The sequence below is a fragment of the Ambystoma mexicanum genome, chromosome 7q (assembly GCF_040938575.1).
Source record: "Ambystoma mexicanum isolate Mex_15411 chromosome 7q, UKY_AmexF1_1, whole genome shotgun sequence".
Lineage (NCBI taxonomy): Eukaryota > Metazoa > Chordata > Amphibia > Caudata > Ambystomatidae > Ambystoma > Ambystoma mexicanum.
In genome coordinates this window covers 972,901,305-972,926,972 of record NC_090941.1, presented here as the reverse complement: position 1 = coordinate 972,926,972, position 25,668 = coordinate 972,901,305, and the positions used below count along the sequence as shown (strand labels likewise).

Here is a 25,668-nt window from a genome sequence, read left to right as displayed (position 1 = left end):
TATAATATGTGTTTATTCCACCAGTAACACATAAACCTCATTCTACTCCAACCGCTACTTAAGTGTAGTGCCTTGACAGTCACTTTCAAGAGCTAGTCCTACCTTTATGCTAGTTTCCCTGTTCCGGTTTTTTACTTTTTAAAACTGGTGACGGTCACCGTATTTCGATCCCAAGACAACTGTAAAACTTTTTCCAGGCAGATTGTAGCTACACATGAAATATGCATAAAATTCGTAGTTTACACACAAAAAAAAGTTTTAAACTTTTTCGTTCATCAAACAAATATGCACACCCATCAGCTGTCAAGCACAACTCTGAAAACAGCTGATCTCGAACCTGGGCAAAGAGGGTGGGCCTCGCCCCCCCTCATGATGCCCCACCCTGTACGTTCCATATTGCGACATCCCACGAGCCCGTGTAAGATATCAGTCTGACTTTGGACTCTCTTTCCTTCTTCCGCGGCACAACCTTTCCGTTCATAGCGCCTACTTTCCCCCAAGATGTCGATCAAATTCGCTCCGCTCTCCACTCCCCTGGAAAGGAGGCTGCAGACAGCGGCAGTGGTCCAGTGGGTCTACTCCTTCCTGGCTCTCGGTAAGTGTATTTCCGGCCACTTCCTGCAGAGAGTGGCACCAGAGATCATGGCGGAAAAGCCAGTGCACTTGCTGCTCTTCTCAAGCGGCTTCGCGTTTCTGCAACTCGTTTCCGTCTCCTACAACAGATGACGTTGTCATATTGCAACTTGTAACACGTTTTTCATGAAACATGCATATTTTTTGTAATCATTCAATGCCCTAACTGAATAATATGTCTGTGTGATTGCTGGTGGGGATGTATCCCCTGTGCTTTGGTCCACTAGAAACGACTAGCTGCTACGATCTTGAAAAAACGTACAGGGCTAGTTTTCCTTAAATTAGTCCTTTCGTTAGGTGTGCGTAATGTCAATGCCCTTAAGGGCATTGGGTCATGCATAATAGAGGTGTAAGAGAACAAGTTACATACATAATGAGCTTTAATATATATTCATTCTGAAAACATGTCTCATTTGAAAACTTTGGCTCGTCCGATGTTTTGGACTACAACTTCCAACTGCCCTCCACAGCATTATTAATGATGAAGGTTCATGGGAGTCGTAGTCCAAAACATTTGGGTCCTGCAGTCCATGCGGAATAGAACGTAAGAGTTTTCTCTGCCACATTAAGACGCAGTTACTTGTGTATCATTGAAGAACACCTTCCTTCATAGTGCAATTCCCTTAAATATGAAGGAATTGTAATATGTTAATGGAACATTTCAGAACCTCTTTTGTCAAGCAGCAAACATGTCATCTTTTGACCACTCCACAACACAACTTCTGTAATAAATTAATCGTATTCCTTACTTTTCATTACCTCCACGTCCCTCTTACTCATAAGCTTCCATGACATGAAGTATTGTTCTGCCCCACCCTCCAGGCGAGGACGGGCATTCTGGTGCAGTGCTTTCGGTGTGGCGCGTGTGGCGCAGGTTACTTTTAGGCACGCCCTTTTGGCCACAGCCAGCCGGGTGCAGGGGCTTGCACACCGAGATATTGATGTTTGCTTAAATATATTGTCAACCGAAGCATCGAAGTAATTTTAGGGGGAGGACAAGGGTATTTGCCCCCCCAACTTTAGTGGCACACCATTTTGCCCCCATTCTTTTGGCAGGGGCACCTTTCTTTTAGATTTCATGTCCCCCCCCCGCACCCTCCAGCATTTTCAGCAAGGTTACTCCACTGAACTGAAGCACGGATAAATGCAGTGCTGTGGTTGACGGTATAGTTAAGCAAACACTAGTTGCTCAGTACTTAGAGATGTCCTGTGAGTGAACGCTCCATGCACAAATAGGTTGCTGTGCCGCGCAAACATAGCATGCAGCCAGTAGGGGGTTCCTAAAAGGGACCTGCACCAAAGGCACTGTGCCAAAACACTGCATACCGCCCTCCATGAGGTATATCACCTCCCTTCACCCATAGCTTACTCTGGTTTGTGGACGTCGGCTGTTGCTGCCTATGATTAGGATGAGGCAACTGGATGCCTATTTCCTTAAGTGGCATCAGCGGTATGCTGCTGGGGGGGTTTTAAGGAACACGGACGCACAGCTACTTTAGTGGCATTACAACTGGATGGTTGGCAGTTTTTGCTTCTGTGACCATTTCTTTCTTTCTTGAAGAGGCGTTGCTAGGAGGGACTGGGGGGCTATAGCCCCGGGTCTTTAAGTTGTAGCCCGAGATAGAAGCTCAGAGACTACAACCAAAAGGCTAGCTTGCTCCTACTACTGACAGTCCCAACATTAGTGTAGCCACGGATCCTTTCCAGACCTAGCAACTCCGCTGTTTGGTCTCATGAGTGGTTATGGAAGGAAGCATGCTTGTAAGCATTGGGAGGAGGCTTTTTCTGAGGAGTCAGGCTCTTGATTCTCCCTCCTCTTCGGGCAAGAAGCATAAGAAGCGTAGCAGGTAACTGTAGTTGTAATTGTTTATTTATACAGCGCTTGTAAACAGGTGGAGTGCTTCAAAGCAGGAAGGTAACAAGGGTGTACAGTAATCATTTTTAGGCCTTCAAGTGTCCGAATGATCTAACAGAATAACTAGCATACTAGGCCTGATTGCATTTCTCTTAGTGCAAGTGCAGGAAGTGTTACAGTTGTGACCAAGCTAGGGAGGGGGAACAAAAGTACATTTAGGTCATGCATGGGTACAGATGGAGGTGCGGGGAAGGGGGGGATGGGCGAAGAACAAAACATGTCCAGCCCAAAAGGGGCCTGGGTTAAGTGCAGAGAGGTTGCCCCGCTTGGGAGCGTAAGATGAAAGTGCAGTAATGCAGAACCTAGTGCAGTGGCCTGGAGGCAAGTGCAGAAGACTGGTGGGGGAGCCTCGGACATGTAAAGCTCTGGAGGTGAACCAGGCCACCAGTCAGCAAAACTTTAGGGGGGGACAAAGGGGAAGGAAGGTAGAGAGAAAAAGAATGGGGGTTAGCAGGGGAGAGGGAAGGAGGATGAGAAGAGGAAGGTATTGGGAGTTTCCAGAACTTGAAGTGATCTGGTTCAAGACGGAGAGAGGCATGGAGGCTGTTCCAGAGGGCGGCACCTGCAGAGGATAAAAATCTCCCCCCAAATCTCCTGTTTGTGAAAGCAGCTAATCCGCAGAGAGTTGGAAGAGGATGAGCGGAGGACTCTACGAGAGAGAGTATTTAGGAAGAAAGCATTGTACATAGTGTGGGCCCAGGGCCCAGAAAGCCTTGTGGATTATGCAGAGGCTCTTGAACTTGATCCTTGCAGCCACAGGGAGCCAGTGCAGGGATTTCAGTGCCAGAGAGATGCAGTCCCTGGCCTTGAGGCCAAGGTTAAGTCTTGCGGTTCTGTTCAGGATGAGTTGTAGAGGACGGAGAGTAGAAGTAGGAAGAGGCTGTTGCAATAGTCCAGCCTAGAGAGAACCAGGGCTCTCGAGGTGGTGAGCCTCTGGGGGAAAGTGAGAAAAGGTAGAATATTTCTCAGGAGGAGCAGTTGGTAGTGGGATTTTTTGGAGATGTCGGAGTTGTGAGGGGAGAAGGAGTGGAGTCGAAGATGACCCCTAGGTTTTGTTGCCTCATTGGTAGATGAGGGCACAGGGCCAAGGGGGCCGGCCAGTGTGAAAGTGGGGCAGCGGGAGCAAGGGTTTCAATGAGAACGATCTCTGTCATATTGGCATTCAGGCAGAGATCGTCAGCAGCACACCAAGAGTGAATTGCGGAGCAGAAGAGAGAGAGCACAGGGTGTCCTCTGTTTTGGTGGTGAGATGTGCGGCCAGGGCTAGGCAAAGGGCCTGGGTGGGCGCTGTAGAGGATGCGCATGCAGAAGGGTTGGCCAATTCCTTGCAGACTTTGAAAGATTTGGCTGTATTGTTATATGCCCCGGAGAGGCAGGCTTGAATGTAGACTCTTTTTCTTGGAGCGGATGCATATTCTATATTGCTTAAATATTGGTACTGCAGGCGCTCTGTTACCAGTCAAGTTAAGCTTCTCCTCAAAACGCACGTTTTCATGACTCCATCAATCTTCAGGGAGGCTGTGTTTCTTTGCTGTTTCAGGCGTGTCTTCTTTTCCTTTTCAGGTGTGGCAAGTTAATTAACTCCAAGGATTCTGGTACTTGTGTTTTTCGCATTTGCAGGTGGCTGGAAACAACTCCCTCCATAGCACAAATCTTCCCCTTGATGGGGCGAGGGGGAAAGCCACGGTTGTGGCTCTCCATTGTAAAGCATGATGGCCCTGCTGCTGCTGCCTTTTGAGCCCGGGCTCCTGGAACAATGTTTAAATTTTGGTAAGGCAGGCGCTCTGTTACCAGTCAAGTTAAGCTTCTCCTCCAAACGCATGTTTTCATGACTCCATCAATCTTCAGGGAGGCTTTCCCCCTCCCCCATCAAGGGGAAGATTTGTGCTATGGAGGGAGTTGTTTCCAGTCACCTGCAAGTAAAATAAAGTTGCGAAAAATACAAGTACCAGAATCCTTACAGTCAATTAACCTGCCACACCTGAAAAGGAAAAGAAGATACGCCTGAAAAAGCAAAGTAAAACAGCCTCCCTGAAGATTGTTGGAGTCATGAACACGTGCGTTTGGAGGAGAAGCTAAACTTGACTGGCAACTGCCTGCCTTACCAATTTTTAAACAATATTCTATATTGCCTTTGAAGAAGGCGTCAGGCCAGTTTGTCAGAGGGTGCACCTGAAGGTCGCCATTTCCGTTCCACTGCTCTGCACTTGCGTTTAAGGGCAGCCAGATCGGAGTCGTACCAAGAGTTGCACTTTTTGGCAGGCTCCTGTCGGACCCTCATGACAGGGGCAAGAATGTCAAGAGTGTTGGAGATGGAACGCTGAAAGTTAAGGCTGTATCAGGGTGGTAGCCGCAGGAGTAGAAGGAGGAGAGTAGGTGGAGGCAAAGGCAGCCGCTGACACACCTTTCATGGGTTGGATGACCTTGAAGGCAGGAGGTGGTGTAGGGTGTTCCATTGCCAAGGAGAAGAGAGTTGCAAGTGAAAAGAGAGAAGAGATGAGATTCACGTAGTGAGAGGAATAGAGAGTGGGATGTTTGTGGAGATGAGAGCATCCCAGGTGTGGCCAGCACTGTGTGTTGGACCAGCTGGTAGAATGGAAAGAGAAAGGGAGTCACACAGGTTGCGGAAAGGTCCTGAAGAGTCCGGAGAGTCAAGATGGATGTTAAGATCCCCCAGCAAGAGGAGTTGGGAAGAGGAGCAGAGGAGAGAAGAGGCCAGGTCAGCCCATTCCGAGAGGAAGAGGGTAGACTGCCCCGTTTGCCAATAGAAGGTGGCCAGAATTAGAGAGGCGACAGGCGAGAGAGAATGCCTGTAGACCAGGCTTCAAAGGAGGAGAAGGCCTGAGTGGGGATAATGGTAACAGGTATCCACTCAGGAAAGATCACAGCTACTCCACCTCCTGACATGTTGGGCCTGGGCACGGAGAGGATCTTGTAGCCTTCAGGGTGAAGTTTGTCAAAACTTGTGACAGAGCTGTCCTTAAACCGTGTCTCTGTCAGAGCAAGAACATCAGGGTCCAGGAGTTCAAGGAGGTGGCAGATGTCACAGCAGAGTCAGAGTTTAGTATGGAAACATGGAGCAAGTTGCCATTTTTGAATGACTTATGGGGGGGTGCAGGGGACTGAGTCCCTCCCCCCGTAAGCTGCAAGAGTGCCTGAGAGATAGAGGTAGGAGGAGGCAAGGGTGTTAGCAAGGAGGTGGCAGGCAGGGTAGCCGGGATAGTGGAAGATGGCAGGGGAGCCAGTGTCCGCAGGATGCAAGGGAGCTCCAGATGCGGCAGCAGTGGGTGGCCAAGGCAGCAGGGTGGAAGAGGATGATGAGGTTGTCAGTGTAGTGCGAGTAGGCAAGGGAGCCTGTACAGTTGAAAGCGACAAGGGGGGAGTTGTGACAGCGGTGGTGAGGTTGGTAGGAGGCAAGGTAGCCATGGTAGGCATAGCTGGAAAGGGAGCCTGGGCAGCCCTAATAGTAGGTGGCAAGGGTGCCCGTGAGGAGGAAAGTTGATAAAGCGAGGAAGGAGCATATCAAAAAGTAAGAGGTTGAGGCCCTCGTACCAGGATGTTACTATTTCAGTAGACATTTATGATGGCCCTGGAGGTGGAAAAGGAGGCAAGGATGGCCTCCCAGCGGGTGCCAACATTTATGGGTGAGGAAGATTGAGAGAGCAGAGTGGCCATATGGAGAGTCCATAGGTCGGGAGAAGGAACGACAAAGAGGATGTCGGTGAGAGTCTGGTGGAAGCACTGACGTAGATGTCAGTGATAGGAAGGCCTGGGTTGGAGGTCAGTATGTCCTTCTTGAGTTTGTTCCTGCCAGACTTAGTGAGAGGTGAAGGATAGGATATGGAGAAGCAGTTAGAGAAAATGGGGGAGGAGGAAAGCACCACAATAAGGGGCACAGAGTGTGGCACACTTAATCAGGCAGAGCAGTTGAGGTACGTGGGAGATGGTAGGCAAGGAGGCAGCAAGCGCACAGGGAGACATGAACAGGATAGGGAAGAAACGATGGGAAATGATGTGGGTGAGCTAACAGATAACAGACCAGACAGAGGGCAGAGGGGGTAACCGGTCAGCACATACCCATGAAAAGCAGGATGTCAACACAGCTAAATTCGATTCTGTTTTTTTTTTTTATTTGGTCAACAGGTAAAGCAGCAGAACAGTACAGGGGTGTGGGAAGTGAAAGTGAAAGCCCAGGAAGGAAGAAAAGTGTTATGGCCAGTTGCTTGGAGAAGGAGAGATGCCTTCTGAGATAGATTAGTGAGATTGTCAGGAGAGGCACAGGCATAGAATTCGGAGGATGCTGTCGGCAATAGGGTGAGGTTCCGTTTCCGATGCTCGCTTTGGACATCTGTGCAGAACATGCTGACGCAGGTTCGAAACCCGGCGGGGCCGAACTCTTTCTTTCATCCGTCCGAGGTCGATAAATGAGCACCGCACACGTAGGTAGAAATTCGTAGCGCTATAAAAATGCACACTGTGCTAAGCCTGTTAGGAGGCTCTGTTGCGCAATCGATAGCGCGTTGGACTTCTAAGGTTGCTGTGAAGCAATTCAAAGGTTGTGGGTTCGAGTCCCACCAGAGTCGATGTATTTTGGAAATACACGCGTTTGAAACTGCTGTGTATATTTCGTATCGATGTTTGTGCAAATTGTATCAACAGACTGTTAGTTCATCCGAGTGTTATTTTGATTTGAACTTAATGCTTTACTAGAATGAACATAATGAGTGGCACTTAATTGCGTAGATGCATAACTGTTGTATGGTACAGGGGTACGAAACGGCTGTAGCAAGCCCCCCTTTTGATAAAACGAAGGTTGTACTGTCAGGGGGGTGACACCTTGTGCTGTGGCACCAGCGACTTTCAGGGGGGTGAAACCTTATGCTGTGGCACCAGCGACTTTCAGGGGGGTGAAAACTTATGCTGTGGCACCAGCAACTTTCAGGGGGGTGAAACCTTGCGCGGTGGCACCAGCGAATATTAGGATGGTACACGGCTCGTGTGTTAACCTGTGAGCTAGGGATTTTCAGTGCTACAATCTGTAGTGGGGCTGGCAGTAGTATAGGTCATGGCGTCTGGGCATCACTGGCAGCGTTCTGTGCTATATTGGAGTGTTGGTAGATTGCTGTGAGTTGTTTTAGTTTGTACTGCAGCGTGTATGGTGTTGTTGTATACCGCATTGCCACCTGCTCTGGAATCAGGCGATATTTCCAGTTGTGAACTCTTGGCTAGTGGTGTAGGGGGTTGCCGTTGCCATTACAGGACATCCGTGTAATATTGCAAGGCATGAAGTTATGTAACCACCCCGCATGGGTTGCGGGAATGCAGGCTGTGGTAAATCTATAGAGCACTCCTAATATAAACAGCTCATAGAACTGCAAAGTAGTACATGACATGAGTTACCGAAATGACCCTGCGCTTTTGTAATGTGCGAGTTTGGAATAATTCAGTAGCAGTGTATCAACGCGGGGCAACATCTTTAAGTTGTGAAGAGGTCTCCCGATATATGAGAAAAGTTGCAAGGGGCATGAGCGAGGACCTCCGCCACACAAAAGGTGTTTCATAAGTCGCCGGTTGACGAGTGGGGGAACATGTGTCGTGGGTGATCACATGAATGTGAACTAGGATGCCTGTACACGTTGTAGCAGGCAGTTTCAGAAGGGGAGGAAGAACATCGGATGGGGATGACTGTGAATTGAAGCAAACAGTGACGCAGTGACGTCAAGTAGCGAGTTAATTGGAACGTTCGGCTTGGTTCATGAGAAAAATGCGTCTGCGCATTGGGTGAATTTGTAATACAGGTGGATACACTTTTTAAATAATTTCTGTAAATTTATCTTGGGGTTGCGGATGGTCATCGTCGTGTTAGGAAGGTAGGTTGCTACGATGTACACTCCATGTCACCCGTTGAGCACAGGGCGCATCCCCAGTGCGGTCGCGGGGTTAAATTTTTGGCTATTTGCCGCTAGGCTGCGCATTAGCTATGCAGGAGAAAGGGAGTTCCTTTGAGGTCGCGCACAGCATGGTGGAAGGCCTCCTTTTGGTTTTAAGAACACACGGTTTCTAGGGCACTGGTGTGCTTAGAAAAATGTCGTAGGGATAAGGGAATTGTACGCACTAAAATCAAGTATTATGGGCGATGTCTTTTGGGGAGAAAGCTTTTGGGCAAATCCTTCAATTGTTCTGCGAGTTTATTGGAGGAACAGCCTTAGTGCACAATAGCGCGTAGAGGTAGGCCCGTGTGAAGGGGAAACAGGAACCAGGGTGCCTCGAGTGGCTAGTGTGCCACTTATTCAAAATGTCGGGCTTCACCTGGTGCAGGAGGGTCGGCATCTGTGGCTGGGAGTATCACCATCAGTTTATGGGTTACATTTGTGAACAGAATGTGTTCACAATTACGATCGCCTACATTACTGTCATGGGGCATTAACCAGCATGGTGGCCAGACGATGTCTTTCACCACGTTTGGAACGGATGCGCATAGCAGGTTTCCTAAAGATGGGATTAATGTGGCCATGGGGGAGTTATGACCGTAAAGACCGCAGGTTTCACGTGGCGGTTGAGGGTCTGGCGAAGGGGTTAATCATGGCCTCCTCAAGGGAGTCACGCGCGAGCAGGGCCGTTGCACAGGGATAGGTGGGCTAATTACGGGCACCTGCAATCAGTAATTGTGGTACAAATTGCGCGGGGGCGGCGGGTGAATGAGGGCTGGCCTTGCGATGCTCAGGGAGAGCCGGCTGCATCGCAAGTTGCGGTACGGAGTCACGTTCTTTCGCGGGTGGCCAGCATCAAGTAGAGCTGCATGACAGGAGGGAGCCCTCACTTTGACATCTGGGCTGAACCTGGGGACACAGGTTCGATTCCCGGCAGGGCCAAACTCAGCTGTTCGGTAAGAATAAGCAGCGCACAGATACCTGAGGGTTCATAGCGCTATATAAATGCAGAAGTAGTTTCATCCCGCTTGGGAGCAGGACGACACTAACCAGACCAGAGTCCAGCACCTGGTCCGCCCGGATAAAATGCTGGCCATTAAGCATATTGTATGATGTTAGCAGAGAGGCGGCTCCGCTTCAGGGACTTCTTGTGGGCCCCAGGGTCGAGATTTTAATGTGTTCACAATGGTTTGTATTTGAAATGAAGATGCGTGCCGATTAACATGACCCGACCAGGTACGGCTTAGGCAGCCTTTACAACGGACTAGGAGACAGGTATTGCAGTTGGTAGGAAGGCATTGAGTGTGCATTAACTGGCTGAATTCTGTGACAGGATTATCAAAGGAGGACCCATTGGCAAGGTACAGGCACAAACAGTTTCGAGTTTTGATATTAGGGGACTTTTTGGTGGCATATGATCTGGCCGTAGGACCAGGGGTACATGCATATCTTATGTTCGGTTCCCAAAGTCGTTCAACCTACCAGCGCCTTCAGACCATACCGATGGGTTTTAAGGCGCTATATAAATGCAAAATAACATATCATAACATAATATGTCAGATACATAGTCTCCAGAACAGACAAGAACGACCGTGGGAGTACACGGTACGGCAGCCAGGTTGCTTGATGCTAGGGGCCTGTGGGTTGAATTAAAAATGCTCAAGTGAAACACAAGGGGGGAGCGTTCTTGGGTCGGGAAAAATGTTATCGCAAAATTTATATTGCTAAAAGTGGGGCGCTAAGGGTAAGCGAATTGGTGCCAGCCAACAAGAAGGGGTAAAGGTTTGAGTTTCCTGAGGAGCTGTGACATAGGGGTACAAGGAGAGCGGGTATACATGTTGCTGAGGAGATCCAAGACGGATCAAACAGGGAAAGGCAGAAGCACCATGTTAGGAGGTACCCGGGACAGCCCGGTTTGTCCAGTAGGATGCGTAAGCGCGTATTTGAGGTTGAGGATTCGCACGGGGGAGGAGGAGCCTGTTTTGGTGCATAGCGATGGGTCAGCTTCAAGCCTTTTTCATTTTAAATAGGTAATGGACATGGCACTAGTGGAAGCAGGGTTCTCGATGGGGGTCTACGGGACACATTCCTTCGGGATAGGGGCAGCCACGTCAGCAGCAGGGATGGGCCTGGGAGCAGAAGCAATCAAGCTGATTGGGGGCTGGAAGTCCAGTTGTTTTATGCGAAAGGCAGGCCCGGCAAAATGTAAGATTAACAGCTCCCCCCCCCTCTTATCTCCTCTCAGTAGCATCGACGAAAGGAAGGCGACGGTCCGCCTGGGTGGTGGGCCTTTCGTTTGTGTCAAGCCAAGCAAGAGGAGTTGACCGCCGGGGAATACTGGGTGCAATGGCAGGAAGTGCCAGGTATGGAGTGGGCACGGCTGCGGGGGCACGTGCGCAGACTCCTGAGGGAACATCGGAGGCCCGATGTTCTGGTGGTGCACCTCGGTGGCAATGACTTGGCTGGTCTGGGGAGGGGGATCTTGCTCAGGGAAATGATGTCTTCATTTCAGGAGTTATCGGCGGAAATGGGGGAGACCGAAATCGTGTGGTAAGAAATCATCTCGAGGCACGAATGGAGGGCCGCTGAGAGTCAGGCGGCCGGGGAGAATTCAAGAAGGAAGTTGAATTGGGCCATGGTTAAGTTTTGCAAAGGGAGAGGCTTTCAGCATATCAGACATGGTTTGATCAACCTGAAAAACAGGGAGTACTACTTGAAAGACGGAGTGCATTTGTCGGAGCAAGGAATGGATTTGTTTTTCTGGAATATCTGCACAAAATTACTGGAGTTATAAGCCCGGAAAGGGGGGAGCCACGGTGGGCGGTAACCCACCTTTGGCGTGGCGGGTTGTGCCAACCTATGATAAGACAAAGACTCCGAATGAGCCATTGCTGAACCGGAAGGGGCTTCGCCCATTCTAGACAGCGCCTCCTGGGAGCCTAAACGGCGGGGGTGTCTGGCGGTAGCAATTGGGGCTCAACTTCCCCCCCAACAAACGGCGCTCCCCCAGTCCGCAAAGACCTGCAGGGGCAGGCAGTTTCTCAGTCTCGAAGGCCTTGGGGGAGTTGTGCCTGCAATTCAACATGGAGGTAAAGGGGGGAAGCAGGACGAGGAGCAGTCACCACACCTTTTGGATCTAATTTTTAATACCTGTTTGCAGTGGTTATGTATATGTAAAAATAAATCTGCGGCCTTGTTATGCCAAAACAAAAGAAATGTCTCATGAAGCACCTTACTGGAGGGGAAAGGAAAGGGGCTTGCAAAATGAGAAATGTTTGATACAAATGGCATAGCTAATGGACAAATGCCCAGGTTATGAAGGTGACGAACGGGTGAGCGAAGAGAATGGAGGAGGCACCCCGATAACCGGGGCAGGGGCCTTCCTCCTTCCGCTCTCTCGTCCCTCCCCCAACAGGGGCAGGGGAGAGGGCGGCAAGGTGAACAGAGGAAAGGGCGCCAAAAGCCCGCAAAAGCCCGCGAAGGGTAACAAAGGAAGAAGGAGGAGCTTGGGCTACATAAGCGGCGGGCACCCGGCACAGGAGCACTTGCAGCTCTTCCAGCAGCCGGGCGCCCGCCAAAATCGGAGGATTTCGTTCATCTTTCTAGTAAAATATGGGCTTTGAGCCGTCTGTGCTAGTAGGGTCGCCAAGTATAAAACCCACACACACACAATACATAAATGAAGCGTGCGAGTCTTTAAAGTGGCAAAGGGAAGTGCAGACAAAACGATGACTGTCACGGACCATGGAATCTAGCTTCCCTCTGACGTCAATGCACCGTCCGTGTCTACAGCGCACACAATCCACGGCAGCTCCTGGCCTCTTAGGCATGGGACCCCAATACGGGCCCTTAATTGAGCTTCTGCAGGTCTAAAGAGCGCAGACACCGGTGAACAATCTTTGATGGGCACATTCCCTTGAGTGCAAATGATATACACTGCTCTCACAATCGGCAATACACCACTTTGTAAACGGTGTAGGTGGATGGGGGGGGGGTATTCGCTGCTCAGAGTAACTGTCCCACAAACGTCTGTGCCTTCACGTCTCAGATAAGAAAGATGGGACATGGAGGCGAGCTCCGCTCATTCATTTTTTGTATTCCGAATTCTGTGAGCAACTCGTTGCATGCACCCCGTTTTCGCCCTTCGCCCGGTTTATTTACAAAGCGCTTTGCCCAAGGTCGTGGTTGGCTCTCTTATTTATTAACTCAGCTGAGTGCAATTTGTGTTTGCATAGAATGAGTTCTGTCTCTGAGATCAAATGAGGAGTTATTATCAGGGTTAGGGCAGTCCCCGAGGGTCAATTTGACATGGGGGGTCATTTGCACATAGGCTGCAATGTCAGCCGCCTCAACAACCCTCCCGCCAAAAAGCTTGTGCCGAATTGGCATTTGCGCCACTTTGTGGGATCTGCAGCCAAAGTTCTGCGCCAAAACAGCAGACGCTGAAAACTGCCGCGCCAAAATGGGGTGAACCAGCGGGAGTTGGCTGATCAAATGAGATCCTCCCCTCAGGAGCGCCGGGGACATCAGCAGACCCAAACGTTTACCAGTTCAAGAAATCTCCCCAATCTGGGGTTGCCTCTGATTCCTGATATCAAGGACAATATGTTCACTACATAGACACACCCAGAAGAAGATCTCCCTTCCTGGCTTTATGGCCAAACTGTATTCATCGAGGCGAGGAGGTGTCTTTGGTGGTGGAGATTGATCCAATCACGGCCAGCTGGGTAGATGCTCCCACGGCGACTGAAGAAGCTGCTGCGCATGATCCTGCAGATCATAAGGTGGATGCAGTATTGAGGAAGTCTCAGGTTAGTACATCCTTTGCTGCCTCGATTGTCTTGCAGAGTTTTCACAATCTTGACGATGCAATTCTGGAAGGAGCGGAATCTGCCCCGATACTGAAGGACGTAAGTATTAAGGTGAAGTTTCTATCAGACTTAGCATTTGATGGCGCCCGAGCTGTTGCCATGGCTGCGGGTTCAACGGTTTCTGGCAGGCAGCATTTGCACCTCAGACACTGACAATCTGCAGGTTCTCAAAAAGTGACCCCTTCACACTGTCTTTTGAGGGTGCTAGGTTATGTGATTAACAAGAGAATATAATGTGTAAAGTCTTCACGCAGATACGTTTCATAGGAAGTCTAAAGCATGATAAGTAAAAACGCTCAATGTTGTAGTATATATTGGTGATTTTTTTAATTGCACAGTTTAGCCGACACATGTTTCGACTCAACAAGGCTATTTTTTAAGGCCTATGGCAATCCCATTCGGAGGCTCGAATTAAGAGCATTATTCTTCATAGCATACCATACCTGCACCCACACCTACGCCTTGAAAAATACCCTTGTTCGGTCGAAACACGTGTCTGCTAAACTGCAATTAAAAATCACCAATATATACTACAACATTGAGCGTTATTACTTATCCCGATTTGCTACAACGTCACAAACGTTGAGTTTTTTAATCTTTTTTCTACATCAGAGAACCCTCTAATCAAAGGGAAACTACCAACCGAGTGTTGAAAGCATTTTGTGACCCAGTTCATGCGACATGGGTTGCAGGTGCTGTTGTGTAGCATTCCAGGTTTGCTGAAATGACTTTTGGACAGATTTAAGAAGAGGCGGGCTCCTTCAACTTTGAGAACAAAGTGGTCAGCTTTGAAGGTGTTCAGGGTGCCCTGTGTGTGGGTGGTGGGGCACCTCTGAAGGAGAGAATCTGGTAGGACGCCTTCTACAGATATTCTTGCTCTCTAAGCCAGTGGACTTCTCTGCGGCTCCCCCTTGGTGTTCAAGGTTCTTCAGTGTTCGCCTTTTCAGCTATCATGTCTGCCTCCACGGTGGTGGTGATTGGGGCTCTTTTTGTGTAGGAAGCATTTCCTGCAGTTTGTGCCGCAGGCTTTGGTGCTTCGCTGTGATCCTGATTTCCTCCTTGAAGTGGCCTCTAAGTTCCACAAGTCCCAGCATATTATCCTTCTGGCCTTGGCTCCTAAACATTTCCCTCCCGAGGAGAGGTAGCATACATTGGATGTTAAGAGGGCAGTGCTCATGCACATTGGGAGGACTGCAGGTATTCGAAACGTGCACAGCTTGTTTCTGATGTTTGGGGCATCGTCTTGCAAAAAGGTCTCGGTGGTCATCATAAGTTAGTGGATTCGGACAGTCATTTGCATAGCCTATAAGTGGGCTGGGATTCCGCTACTGGAAAGAGTCCACGCATTTGGTATTTTATTGTATTTTTATAGCGCTTTACGGCAAAGCGCTGAAGAAATGTATAAAATGGTACAACAAAACATAGCACAACAAGACATCATGACCGAGCAGAGAGCATATGTTCCTTGAGGCGAATCTTGAAAAGGGGGAATCAAGAAATAGATTAGATAGATAAAGGAAGGGTGTTCCAAGATTTAGGGCTACAAGAAAAAAAGGGCGCAAGCGGGATAAAGCGCAGGGGGAACTGGGGATGAATAAGAGAAAATTGGACTGAGACTTGAGGGGATGAGAGAGGGGAAAAAAGGAGCTAAGAGAGGAGAGGTAAGGTGAGGCAAGACCATAGAGACATTTGAAAACAATACAAAGAAAATTCTATATTAAGCAAGAGTCGAAAGAAAGCCAATGGGGGGAAAAGTAACACAGAAGAAATGGAGTCACGAGGAGATAAATGAAGAAGTAAACGAACAGAAGAATTATAGATTGAACAGAGAGGGGCAAGTCGATAAACAGGTAGACCAAAACTGATTGCAGAGCAGTAGAAAAACAAGAGAATACAAGGGAGGAGAGTAAAGACTTGGGGCCTCATCATGACCCCGGCGGTAACCCTTAAATGTGCCTGTAACGGGTTTACTGCTGCAATTACTGCTTTATTGTATTTTTATAGCGCTTTACGGCAAAGCGCTGAAGAAATGTATAAAATGGTACAACAAAACTTAGCACAACAAGACATCATGACCGAGCAGAGAGCATATGTTCCTTTAGGCGAATCTTGAAAAGGGGGAATCAAGAAATAGATTAGATAGCTAAAGGAAGGGTGTTCCAAGATTTAGGGCTACAAGAAAAAAAGGGCGCGAGCGGGATAAAGCGCAGGGGGAACTGGGGATGAATAAGAGAAAATTGGACTGAGACTTGAGGGGATGAGAGAGGGGAAAAAAGGAGCTAAGAGAGGAGAGGTAAGGTGAGGCAAGACCATAGAGACATTTGAAAACAATACAAAGAAAATTCTATATTAAGCAAGAGTCGAAAGAAAGCCAATGGGGGGAAAAGTAACACAGAAGAAATGGAGTCACGAGGAGATAAATGAAGAAGTAAACGAACAGAAGAATTATAGATTGAACGGAGAGGGGCAAGTCGATAAACAGGTAGACCAAAACTGATTGCAGAGCAGTAGAAAAACAAGAGAATACAAGAGAGGAGAGTAAAGACTTGGGGCCTCATCACGACCCCGGCGGTAACCCTTAAATGTGCCTGTAACGGGTTTACTGCTGCAATTACTGCTTTGCTGAATCATGAGTTGGGAAAAATACCACAGACAGTATGATAGCCGGCGCAATCACAGCCGAAGCAATAACAGCCGGCGGAATTTGCGCTGATACAGGAAAGCGCATTTACCATCGCATCACAAGTAATACCGCCGAAGACGAAGTGCAGTTACCTCCAACCTCCAGGTGGAGGTAAATGCATACAGGTGCCTCAAATGAAATCACAGGTGAACCCATTCCACTCAAGAGGGCTACAGAAGGCACACACCTTCCCCAAACACAGTTACCAATACCATGCTGCCACTAGACATTGCAAGATGGGACATGCAGCTGCTCATGCTGTGCCTGGAACTACGGAGGAATGAAAACCAGCCCAGGGCACATGGTACAGAGAGGAGGAGGAGGAGACGCCAAGTAAGGAGAGCGCCCATACCCAGGATCAGGCCCTCACCCTCAACACTCATGGACACTCGGCTGGTAACCATGTACTGCTTCAACAGGAAGACCTTAAGTGAGCTGCTAACCACAATCCAGGGGGACATAGGAAGCAGGATAAACCTCAGAAAGCTTTGCCCCCACTGCTAAAGCTAGTGTCCATCCTGCAATTCCTAGGAACTGGCACATTCCAGCACTCTGTGGCCATGCTGGCACAGCCAACATTTAGTGCTGTGCTAATTGCGGTACTGGAAGCCCTCCTGTGGATACAACATGGCCATTGCATGTGGCCACAGCAGGGTGGTTCTGTTTGCAGCTGTGTGTGTCTGACCCGTGGCCAGGTGCCCTTTGGCCCTTGTGCGACTAAGGGGGCCTGTCCATGCAGGTGCAGCAGGCTTGGTCATCCATGCGTTATAGTGGCTCTGCGTGGTCATGCATATTGTGGTATAATGTTTTGGACATATGCTGGCATCCAGGCCCAGCCTTTGAATGAACAGCGCATGGGGAGATTATATGTGCCCATTTGCCCCCCGAGCACTCCCCTGGTGACACACCAGGGGGTAGTGGATTTAGTTGCATCATCCAGGGTACTGCCATGGTTCCATGGGACAATGCTGTGGAACCAGCAGCGGTACTCAGTTTGGTTTGTTGTTAGTCTCACTGCACCCATGCAAGTGCAGGGGGTCAAACACTGCCATCAGGCTCATATGCCATGCCTACATGGGGCTACCCAACAGGGCCTGGCACATGCTGTTGTGACAGCTGCACAGTGTCGTGGTTACTTGCGCACCACATTCCTGCTGGCACAGTCAGCGCCAGCATTGGAATGGTGTGCATTGCACTTAGGCCGCATGCCACAACTCACACGTGGTGGAGGGCTGATATGGCACCCATCAGGCCTCCCTGACTGGCCTGGCCTGATGCTGGGCCTGCTGGCATATGTCCCTGTCCATTGGTGCTAAGGCACACTTTCTTTGGTTGATCATTGGCAATGTGCTGGGGAGGGGGTTTTGACTCGCCTCCTGGCTGCTGGCACCCACCTCCACTCCGCCAACTTTCTCGATTTCCCCCTCCATATTGAGAATGCTGCTTGCCTTCTTCTCCCAGGGTGTGAGGGCAAGGGGCTCAGTGGTGCCGCCTCCTGTGGTCATGGCTTTGTGTGTGTGGGGATAGGAGGTCCCGCACTCTGACCCGAAGGTCATTCCACCATTTCCAGCAGTCTTTAGCATCCCGGGGTACCATGCCTACTGCCGTCACCTACTGACTTTTAGATTGCCAGATTGAAGTCTACCACTGCCCAGATGTTTCCCTCTGCCTGCTTCCATAAAGTTCCTAGCAATGACCCACCACCTAATCAGTGGGGACTTGTAGCTCCCCCTCACTGAATTTTGGCTTTCTAAGCCAGTTTTCGGGCACCTTCACTCTGGTCCTCTCTTGCGACATAATTCCAGTGACTTTTGGGTCTGGATGGCTGTAGGAAGCTGGGGATTCAGGTGGGTTCTGTTTTTTAAGATGGCTACCACCATGCTTCTCGTTCCGGCGATGACACTTTTTCTTCTGCTGCAAATTGCGCAGAGTTACCAGCGGTAACGATTAATGCGCTGGGGTTCGGCGGTTTATGGGTGGCGTGCCCAGTTTTGGCACTAATTTTAGCATTACTGTCGAAGGGGTGTGTACGTTCACGACACGTTGTGATCCAGCGCTAATTCCGCCGCATCCCACAGTGGTAGCGCTATTCCGCTCTACGGTTTTAACACAGGGATATCTCCCAACTCCTGATGAGGCCTTAATAGTTTGAATAGGCAGGAATAGACCGGACAAAGCTGTGCAAGATCCAGGGTGGATACACTGAGGATCTCTCTGACAGATATTTGCGGTGGCTGCAAGGACCAACCAAACATTCATCAGACATTACATTATAGATTGAATGTGGGTCGTTAGCTGGCCTGTGGTTTTGGTACTAATGTTCTCCGTTCTTGCACACTCAGAGGGAAGTGGGTGAAAGTTGTCTGCCAATAAAATTAGTGATGGGGTGTATAACAGCGTGCAGTGCGTGTTTCTTCATAGGCCCCATCATTGCTGCATTTCATATGCAAGAAAAATAGGTACTTGGACAAGCAGGCATTACTTTGATTACTTATTGGCAACCCTCGTTACTCCTAATCCTACTCTTCCTTGTCACAGTATTTATGAGCAGCTTCCAGCTCCAACTGGGGGACGGTAGGGCCCATATTCCTATGTGGAAATGGTGAACCGTGGATTGTGGCTGAAGGGAGGTGTTAGAACTCCTAGAGGGAGGCGGAATATTTAATTGTGTTAGAAAGGTCACTATCATATAAAACATGTATGTGTTGTGATGAAGAAGAGTAGGACCAAGAGTAATGAGGATTACCGATCAGTAATTATGCAGTTTTTCTCACTCTTCTTTCTCTCGCTCCCCCTCTCTTGGAATCTTCAGGTTCCATGTATTAATTGTGAGTATTTACCTATAAGTTCCAGAGTGAAAGAGACTGTTGGCTAAAGACCGTGGACTGAATTAAGGTAGTTCTGGTGACATGGATCCAGTTTTCAATTCTAATGACATCTATTGCATGCAGTTAATGTAAAGTGGAGCTATATAACCCTCTTCTGCTAGTGTTGTGGGCATTGCTGGCAAGGCCCTGTAAGAAAAGTGATGGGTGGGCTCGTTAGTGGAATAGCAGGAGCGGCTGATGGGAAAGCTGTGATGTGGTTGGGCGCAGGTGACTGATCAATCGTATTTTGGATCCCTGCCTATTGCAGAATTATGATTTAACGTCCTCTGTGAGTTCTGTAAGGTGTGCAGTGACCTTTCCCACAGCAGCAGAAGCCTTGGAGTAGAAGATAAGAGATTAGGAAAGGTGCTGAGTCAGCCTGCAGAAGTGAGCGGGGTGCCCATGAGCACCCTGGAAGGTTAATATATGGGAGGTTTGTTAACCTGATGGAAAGGCCTGTCATACGTTGTGGCGGTTGCTATGGTGATATTGGCTTTATGCGCCAATGTTTGTCTGGGCGGAATGTAAAAATAAAAGACCAATTTACAAGAATCTAATAAAAGCTGAAACAACATAGAATACACGTGCTGTGCAAAATCTCAAACACGGCAGCGTGCTGCTGCTAACGCCATTAAAACATGCAATGCAGATTATGAGAAACTCAGGAACGCAGAGCATACACTGTGACACTGAACCTTCAGAGAACCAACAGAGCACTAATGGCAATGCCAAGGCAAACTTGACATTTCTCAACCCAATTATCCTAAAGTGCACCACAGACCACCCTCTAAGGCATAAACACCCCCTCTGGAAAAGGGCATTCCCCATATGCCCTATGCAGGACAGCTGGCACCTGTTCTGCCCTAGCAAACTAGGCAGGCCTTCAGAGGCCTATACAGGCCTAGCAATGCCAGAGGTTAAGATTTAATTCTACACCTATCAGTCATCACCTCTTTGTTTTGCTGTGGGACGGGTATGCCTAGACATGGATCCGGTGCCTGTTGGGCAGAGAGACCCAAGTTACTCTTCCCTGATGAGGCCCAACGAACCCAAACCATGTCTTGCTGTTGCTTGTGGTATGTGCAGAAGGGATGTGACCAAGCAGTTTGGGCTGGACTGCCCCTTTTGGGGTGGGCCCAAGCCTGATTTGCATATGGTCTTTCCTCTTTCTGTAATGTCTTGGCAGATGAAGTACGGTGGACTGGAGGGTTACCCAGAGCAATGCCAGAGGTTAAGATTAATTCTAAACCTTCCAGCCATCACCTCTTTTGTTTTGATCTAGCAATTAACACATATCAAGGCTCCCTAGCCGGCAACTGGTACTCTCAAGTACACTTATTTATTTGGATTTATAAAGCGCTAACAGTCCTCGCTGTTACAGGATACTTGCTTAGGAGCACAACAAATTAGACGTATTGATGGTTACAGAGAAAAACAGTTGACATGATTTACATAATTTACATATCAGCAGTATTTCAGCAGCTTACAGAGTGGTCTACGGTGTGCAGTACAATAGTGTAGTACAGTAGAAGAAGTGACAGTTATGTAAGCATTAGGCAGTGAAGTTTAGTGGAAAAGTTGTGTTTTCAATAAATTACAGGGAACCATACAAGTTCTTCTGCCTCTGGACAATATGGCCAAATGTAACCCCTGGCTCAATTTGAGCCCAGCGAAGTGGGGTTACACTTATAATATATAGCCCCTGTAGAGGAAAATCAGCAGGATACCCATCGGCTCCTCCCGCAGGAGCCTATGGAATCTCGGGGCAGAGGAGAATGGACAGGTCTCCTCTGTCCAGATAAAGCGGATTGGTGCTTGGACGGCAGAGTGAGGGAAATAAATGGTTGGGAGCTGTAAAGAAGAGGGGAGTAGATGGCAACACCCTGTCCATCAGCTTTCTGGAGGAGCGGGGGTGTGTTGAGCGTCCCTCCCCCGGTATCAAGTATGACCTTCTACCTGCTGGCTGCATATGCCAGAAGCGGCCTTGCTCAAGCGCCCGTGCTGCGTAGCTGGTGTAACCCAGGTAAAGGAAGAGCCCAGGCTGGGAGTGCAGGCCATCTCCGAGAGAGAAGGCGGCCTGAGGTGTGTGCCGGTATGTTACGTTTCAAAGTAAACTATTGAGATCCCGTTGGGCCCCAAAAAGCCCATTTGAGTGTTGTGTGGTTGTTTCCATCAAATGATGATAACACAGAGGGTACTCCAGTCCATAGACCATCTCCTGTTTGATTCTATATATCGATATGAAGTCAAGTTGTCTAACATGCTCTTCCTCTTCCAGCTGTACTGTGGAGCAGGAAGGGATGGAGTGATGGTCCCTCCCGGGCGTAATATTGAGAGAGCTTGGTAGCTGCCAAGCCAGAACAAAAACACCAGGGCTACTCAAGTACATCCTACACACAACTCACCTCTCATGAACAAGACAAGCCAGTGTTCCGCAGCATCCATAGAAAGCCAGAGAAGGGGTTGCAGTGCACATTCTGGACAGCACAGGGACTTTGCTCACAGTTAGCACGCTTTATAAATCACCACTAAATATAATAGTGGTATACCAAAGAGGCATCGTAAGACTGTAAACAATAGCTAGCGTGTGTTGCAGCAGGGTTCAATGGTGCACAAGGCCCTCCTCCACAGATAAACAAGCCGGGGAGAGACGCTGATCTCCGGGGCATCAACCTTGACTCAAGAGAGAAGTAAAGCAAAGCGGTTCATCACAGCCGGTGAGTCGCGGGGAGAGCCGATAAGAAACCGAACTGTGTTGAACGAAAGTAGTAAACGGCTTATTGAACTGTGAAATAACCAAAAACTATTGATATCGAAAAGGGGAAAACCAGCAGCAGAAGAGTCCGGCACCACATGGGTGCTCACTCAAGGAAAGCTAGGTGATTACCCGATTGTTGAGACTACCAGAATCAGAAGGCCTTGGGAAAGGCGAGAAAAGGGTCAAAGTGGTCATATGGGGGTCTTGTAAAGTCCTCTGTACAGTTGAAAGTCTTTGCCCGACAGATGGTTGTGAAGCTAAGGGAAGTGAATCCTGCATCATAAAAGTTGAATGTGCAGTTGACCAAGTTAGCAGGGGTGAACGTGAAAGAGGGATGCCGATAAAAAGGGGCGACGTCTAAAGTCCCGAAATACAGTTGCTGACAAGAGTCAACCCGGCGGAGGGATGTACACAATGACCTGTGTAAAGAGACATTAAGCTTTGTGAATACCAAAGGGGTCTGAGCCCAAACGAGGGAGATCCAAGGGGTGAACAGCCATCACCGGAAGATTTGTGAATGCCAAAGGGGACCGCGCCTGAACGACGGAGATCCAAGGGGTGAGTAACCATCACCCGAAGATTTATGAATGTGAAAGGAGAAAACGTGTGAATGAGAGCCGTGGTGAACTCAACACCAAGCAACACTTAAGAGCAAGCATAGCAAACTCGATGGATGGAAAGTGATATTCGAGAGAGGCCTAAGCCCGGAAGAGGGGTACCCAAGGGTGAGGAATTATCACCCCTAAAAGTACAATCAGAAAGAACTTTTTTATTGAACCTTTGTTTAGTACTTCGAACCTGTCAGACCCTTGGAAGCATTAAACCATAGCTGTCAGAGGTCCTGATAACAATAAGAACTTTTTGTCGGTCCGAGCCCGGAAGAGGGGTGAAAAGTCATCACCCCCCGTGCATCAGGAAAATAACTTTGTTTATTGTGAAATATATCAGGTCCTCGGAGGCAAGAGACTTTTTGTAGAAAAGAGACTTAACCACCGAAGACCCTGATCACTGAGAGCGTAACTGTCGGCTCATGCTGGGAAAGCTTGAGCGTGTGCTGTGCTCCAGAATTCTACCTTGTCCCATGCTCAAGACGTGGGGAAGGGAGACTCCAACTACTGCATGCTGACTTATTCTTTGTGAACACTTCCTTCTTCCTTATGAACGTTATCCCACACTTCTTTTATATTTAGTGTAAGGGTTGGCAATAGGTTGTTCTTACTATAGGCCCTTTTTATTTGACAAGACGCCACAAGGAATGCCTTATTTTCATTTGATGGTCGAAGCTTGCTCCATCTTAGGTTTAGATTAAGTGTTTTTACAACCTACCTTTGCAGTTTAATTAACACCCTTGGACTGTGGTCACTTTTGTCTGTCTTTACTGTTGCCACCTTGAGTTCCTTACAGGGGTCACATAGAATGTTTATGTACTGCCATACTGGTTATTTATTTAAGGTGTATTCATCATCTCTAATATTGTGGCTTGCTAACAGCATTGACTTTTATAATATTGTGTTTCTTAATACAGTGTGAGGAGAGCAAGGTGCATTATTTATTGTTCCCATCTGTGTACAATATTTTAATATGCTATATATTTATGTATTCATATTCATGGTATAAACAACAACCTGCTTCAGACCCATCATATTCCTTGGATGTACATTGTGGTTATCCATTCTATTGAGAGCATCTAATGTTTCATGGTTCATACTGATGTCAGGGCAATCTTTTTCCTTCCACAGGTAAGGGGTTCTGGTAGCTGAATTGCTATGCTAGCTCTTCAGGGCAGGCCCTTCTTCTCATCCAATTACCTGGGCATTGATTATGTTATCCCCGGATACTCATAACATGTGGCATGCGCACGGCAAGGTGTGGGTGTCCGGGTGGTCACACAAGGGTTGCAGCTTAGCCCAATCTACATTGTACTTACTGTAGGGAAGGCATGGTATCAAACCAAGACAGATGCAAGTGATCACAGTTCAAGGGTGTTTATTAAACTTTAAAAATTGGTGAGATAAACGCCTAATCTAAACCTAGACCTAAGTCTAAGATGGGAGCAAGCTTTTTCCATCAAATAATAATAATACAGTCCTAGTGGAGTCTAGTCAAATTAAAAGGGCCTATACTAAGAAAAACCTTTTGCCAATCCTTACCACCGTGCTACAAAATAGTGTGGGACAATGTTCACAAAGAATGAAAGAAGTGTTCTCAAAATGATAAGTCAGGATGTTATGGCCGGTGTCTCCCTTCCCCATGTTTGAAGCACAGGACAAGGTGCGAATCTCTAGCACAGCACACTGCTGGGCTTCTCCGGCCTGAGTTTACAGTTCCTTTTTCCAATATCCGTGCCTTCTGTGCCCAAGTCTCTTTTATGCAAAGTCTCTTGCATTAGAGGGCCTGATATATCACAAACAACAAACACATTTTTTTATTTATTTATTCCAGGTCGTGCAACTACTCTTCACCCGAGGATCCCCCTCAGCCGGGCTCTGATCCCCTTCACGTCAGCTTCCCTCAATCGGGCTCAGACCAACAACTCACTGTGGACATCCCTCATACTGGTTCACGTTTGTCACCACAATGCAGTTCACTTAGCTTTTCAATTCTCAATGTGTCAACTTTTGACTGTACAGGGGATTTTGACTTGACCTTTGTATGACCACTTTGACATCTCTCGCTGACCTCCCCTAGGGCCTCTTGGTTCTTGCAGTTTTCTCAACTTCACATATCCTCCGTGTTCAGGAGCGGGGAATCCGTTAGTCTTTTGAATAAGCAGCCACGCGACACCGGACCACTCTAATCCTAATACCTTGCTTGTTCACAAAAGACTGTTGTCTATTATCTTCTTTTCTTTTACGCAAATGTTGCCACTGCAACTTTGAGCTCAACACAGTCCTGTGCTCTATCAGTTTCTTCCGACTTACCAGCTGTGCTGAACCTGTTGGCTTTTCTTCCGTTGGAGTCAAGGATGGTACCCCGATGGCAAGCTCTTTTCCCCACCATGGCTACCAGTGCGGGAGTGCCCTGTGTATCACTGGCATCTGCCACACCAATAGCCAGCTGCAATTCCCAGTCTTGCTGTTCTTTTATCGAAGGCTTTGTGGCTCTGGGTTGAAAAGGGCAAGGGCAATTCCCTCCTGTCGTTCTTTTCGGTTTCCACCGCCTTTCTCCTCCGTTTGAACTGCCGTCCCGGAATAGCTGCTTACTTGTGCGTTCGGCCTTGCTCAAAGTGTGCTCTCGTGCTCTACCTTTTATCCCCATGGGGAAGGGAAAGGGCCGTCAGCTGTGTGTAGTTATCAGCAATTGCCTGACTATGCCTGACCCTTGTGTTGCGACATGTCAGGTAAACGGCTCGGGTTTTAGTCCGTTGTCTTTCGCAGTGTGAGAAAGTGTTTGTGTAGAAAAAGGGGAGAGGGGTAGAGTTTCTAAATATCCTAGGGGGTAGTATGGAGAAAAGGTGTCATAAGGAAGAAGGTACTGCGTCCCCACCTTCAGTATCCCACTTCACTTCCTGAAGACCCCCCATCCAGGTGATCCTCCCGCACTGGTCCTCCCCCAGGAACTGTATCCAATAGCGATGGTTGTGTCCTGGCCACTGGGGACTAACGGGCGAGACACCTTCAAGAGTCTCACATTACCCGTTCCTTGTTAGTACACTTCATTTTCAAGGGCATCAGGTTTCCCCAATGCCTCTGTATTCCTTCTCTAAACCTGTAGTAACATCTCTATTCTTTGGGTCAGCTGGTAATTACTCTATCCTGGATCATATTATTTCTCACCGTTTCTTCGGTTCTTTCAGTTTCCACCCCTACATAGAGTATTTGTGCCTTTTACCTGCTCTGGAGGGTTTTTATTTACAACTTGCCTTACGGTCCTGCTTATTGCGCCCGCCTCAGTGTTTAATTTTTCACACCCCGTCTTGGGATCTCCTGTCTCTTGGCCCGCCTTAGGGTTTCGTATCTCTCACACATCCTTGGGCTGTTTTGTCTTTCCATCCACCTTGGTGTATCTTGC

The 25,668-nt window shown here is 48.4% G+C and overlaps 1 protein-coding gene across 1 annotated transcript in view; it reads left to right on the top strand.

The window, feature by feature from the left end:
- The first annotated feature begins 291 nt into the window (after positions 1-291).
- Positions 292-25,668, top strand: part of MOGAT2 (monoacylglycerol O-acyltransferase 2) — a 493,563-nt gene continuing 468,186 nt past the window's right edge. The window contains exon 1 of the mRNA XM_069640058.1: positions 292-595. Coding sequence (XP_069496159.1) covers positions 502-595 — 94 coding nt within the window. The 5' untranslated portion in view covers positions 292-501. The remainder of the gene's footprint in view (positions 596-25,668) is intronic.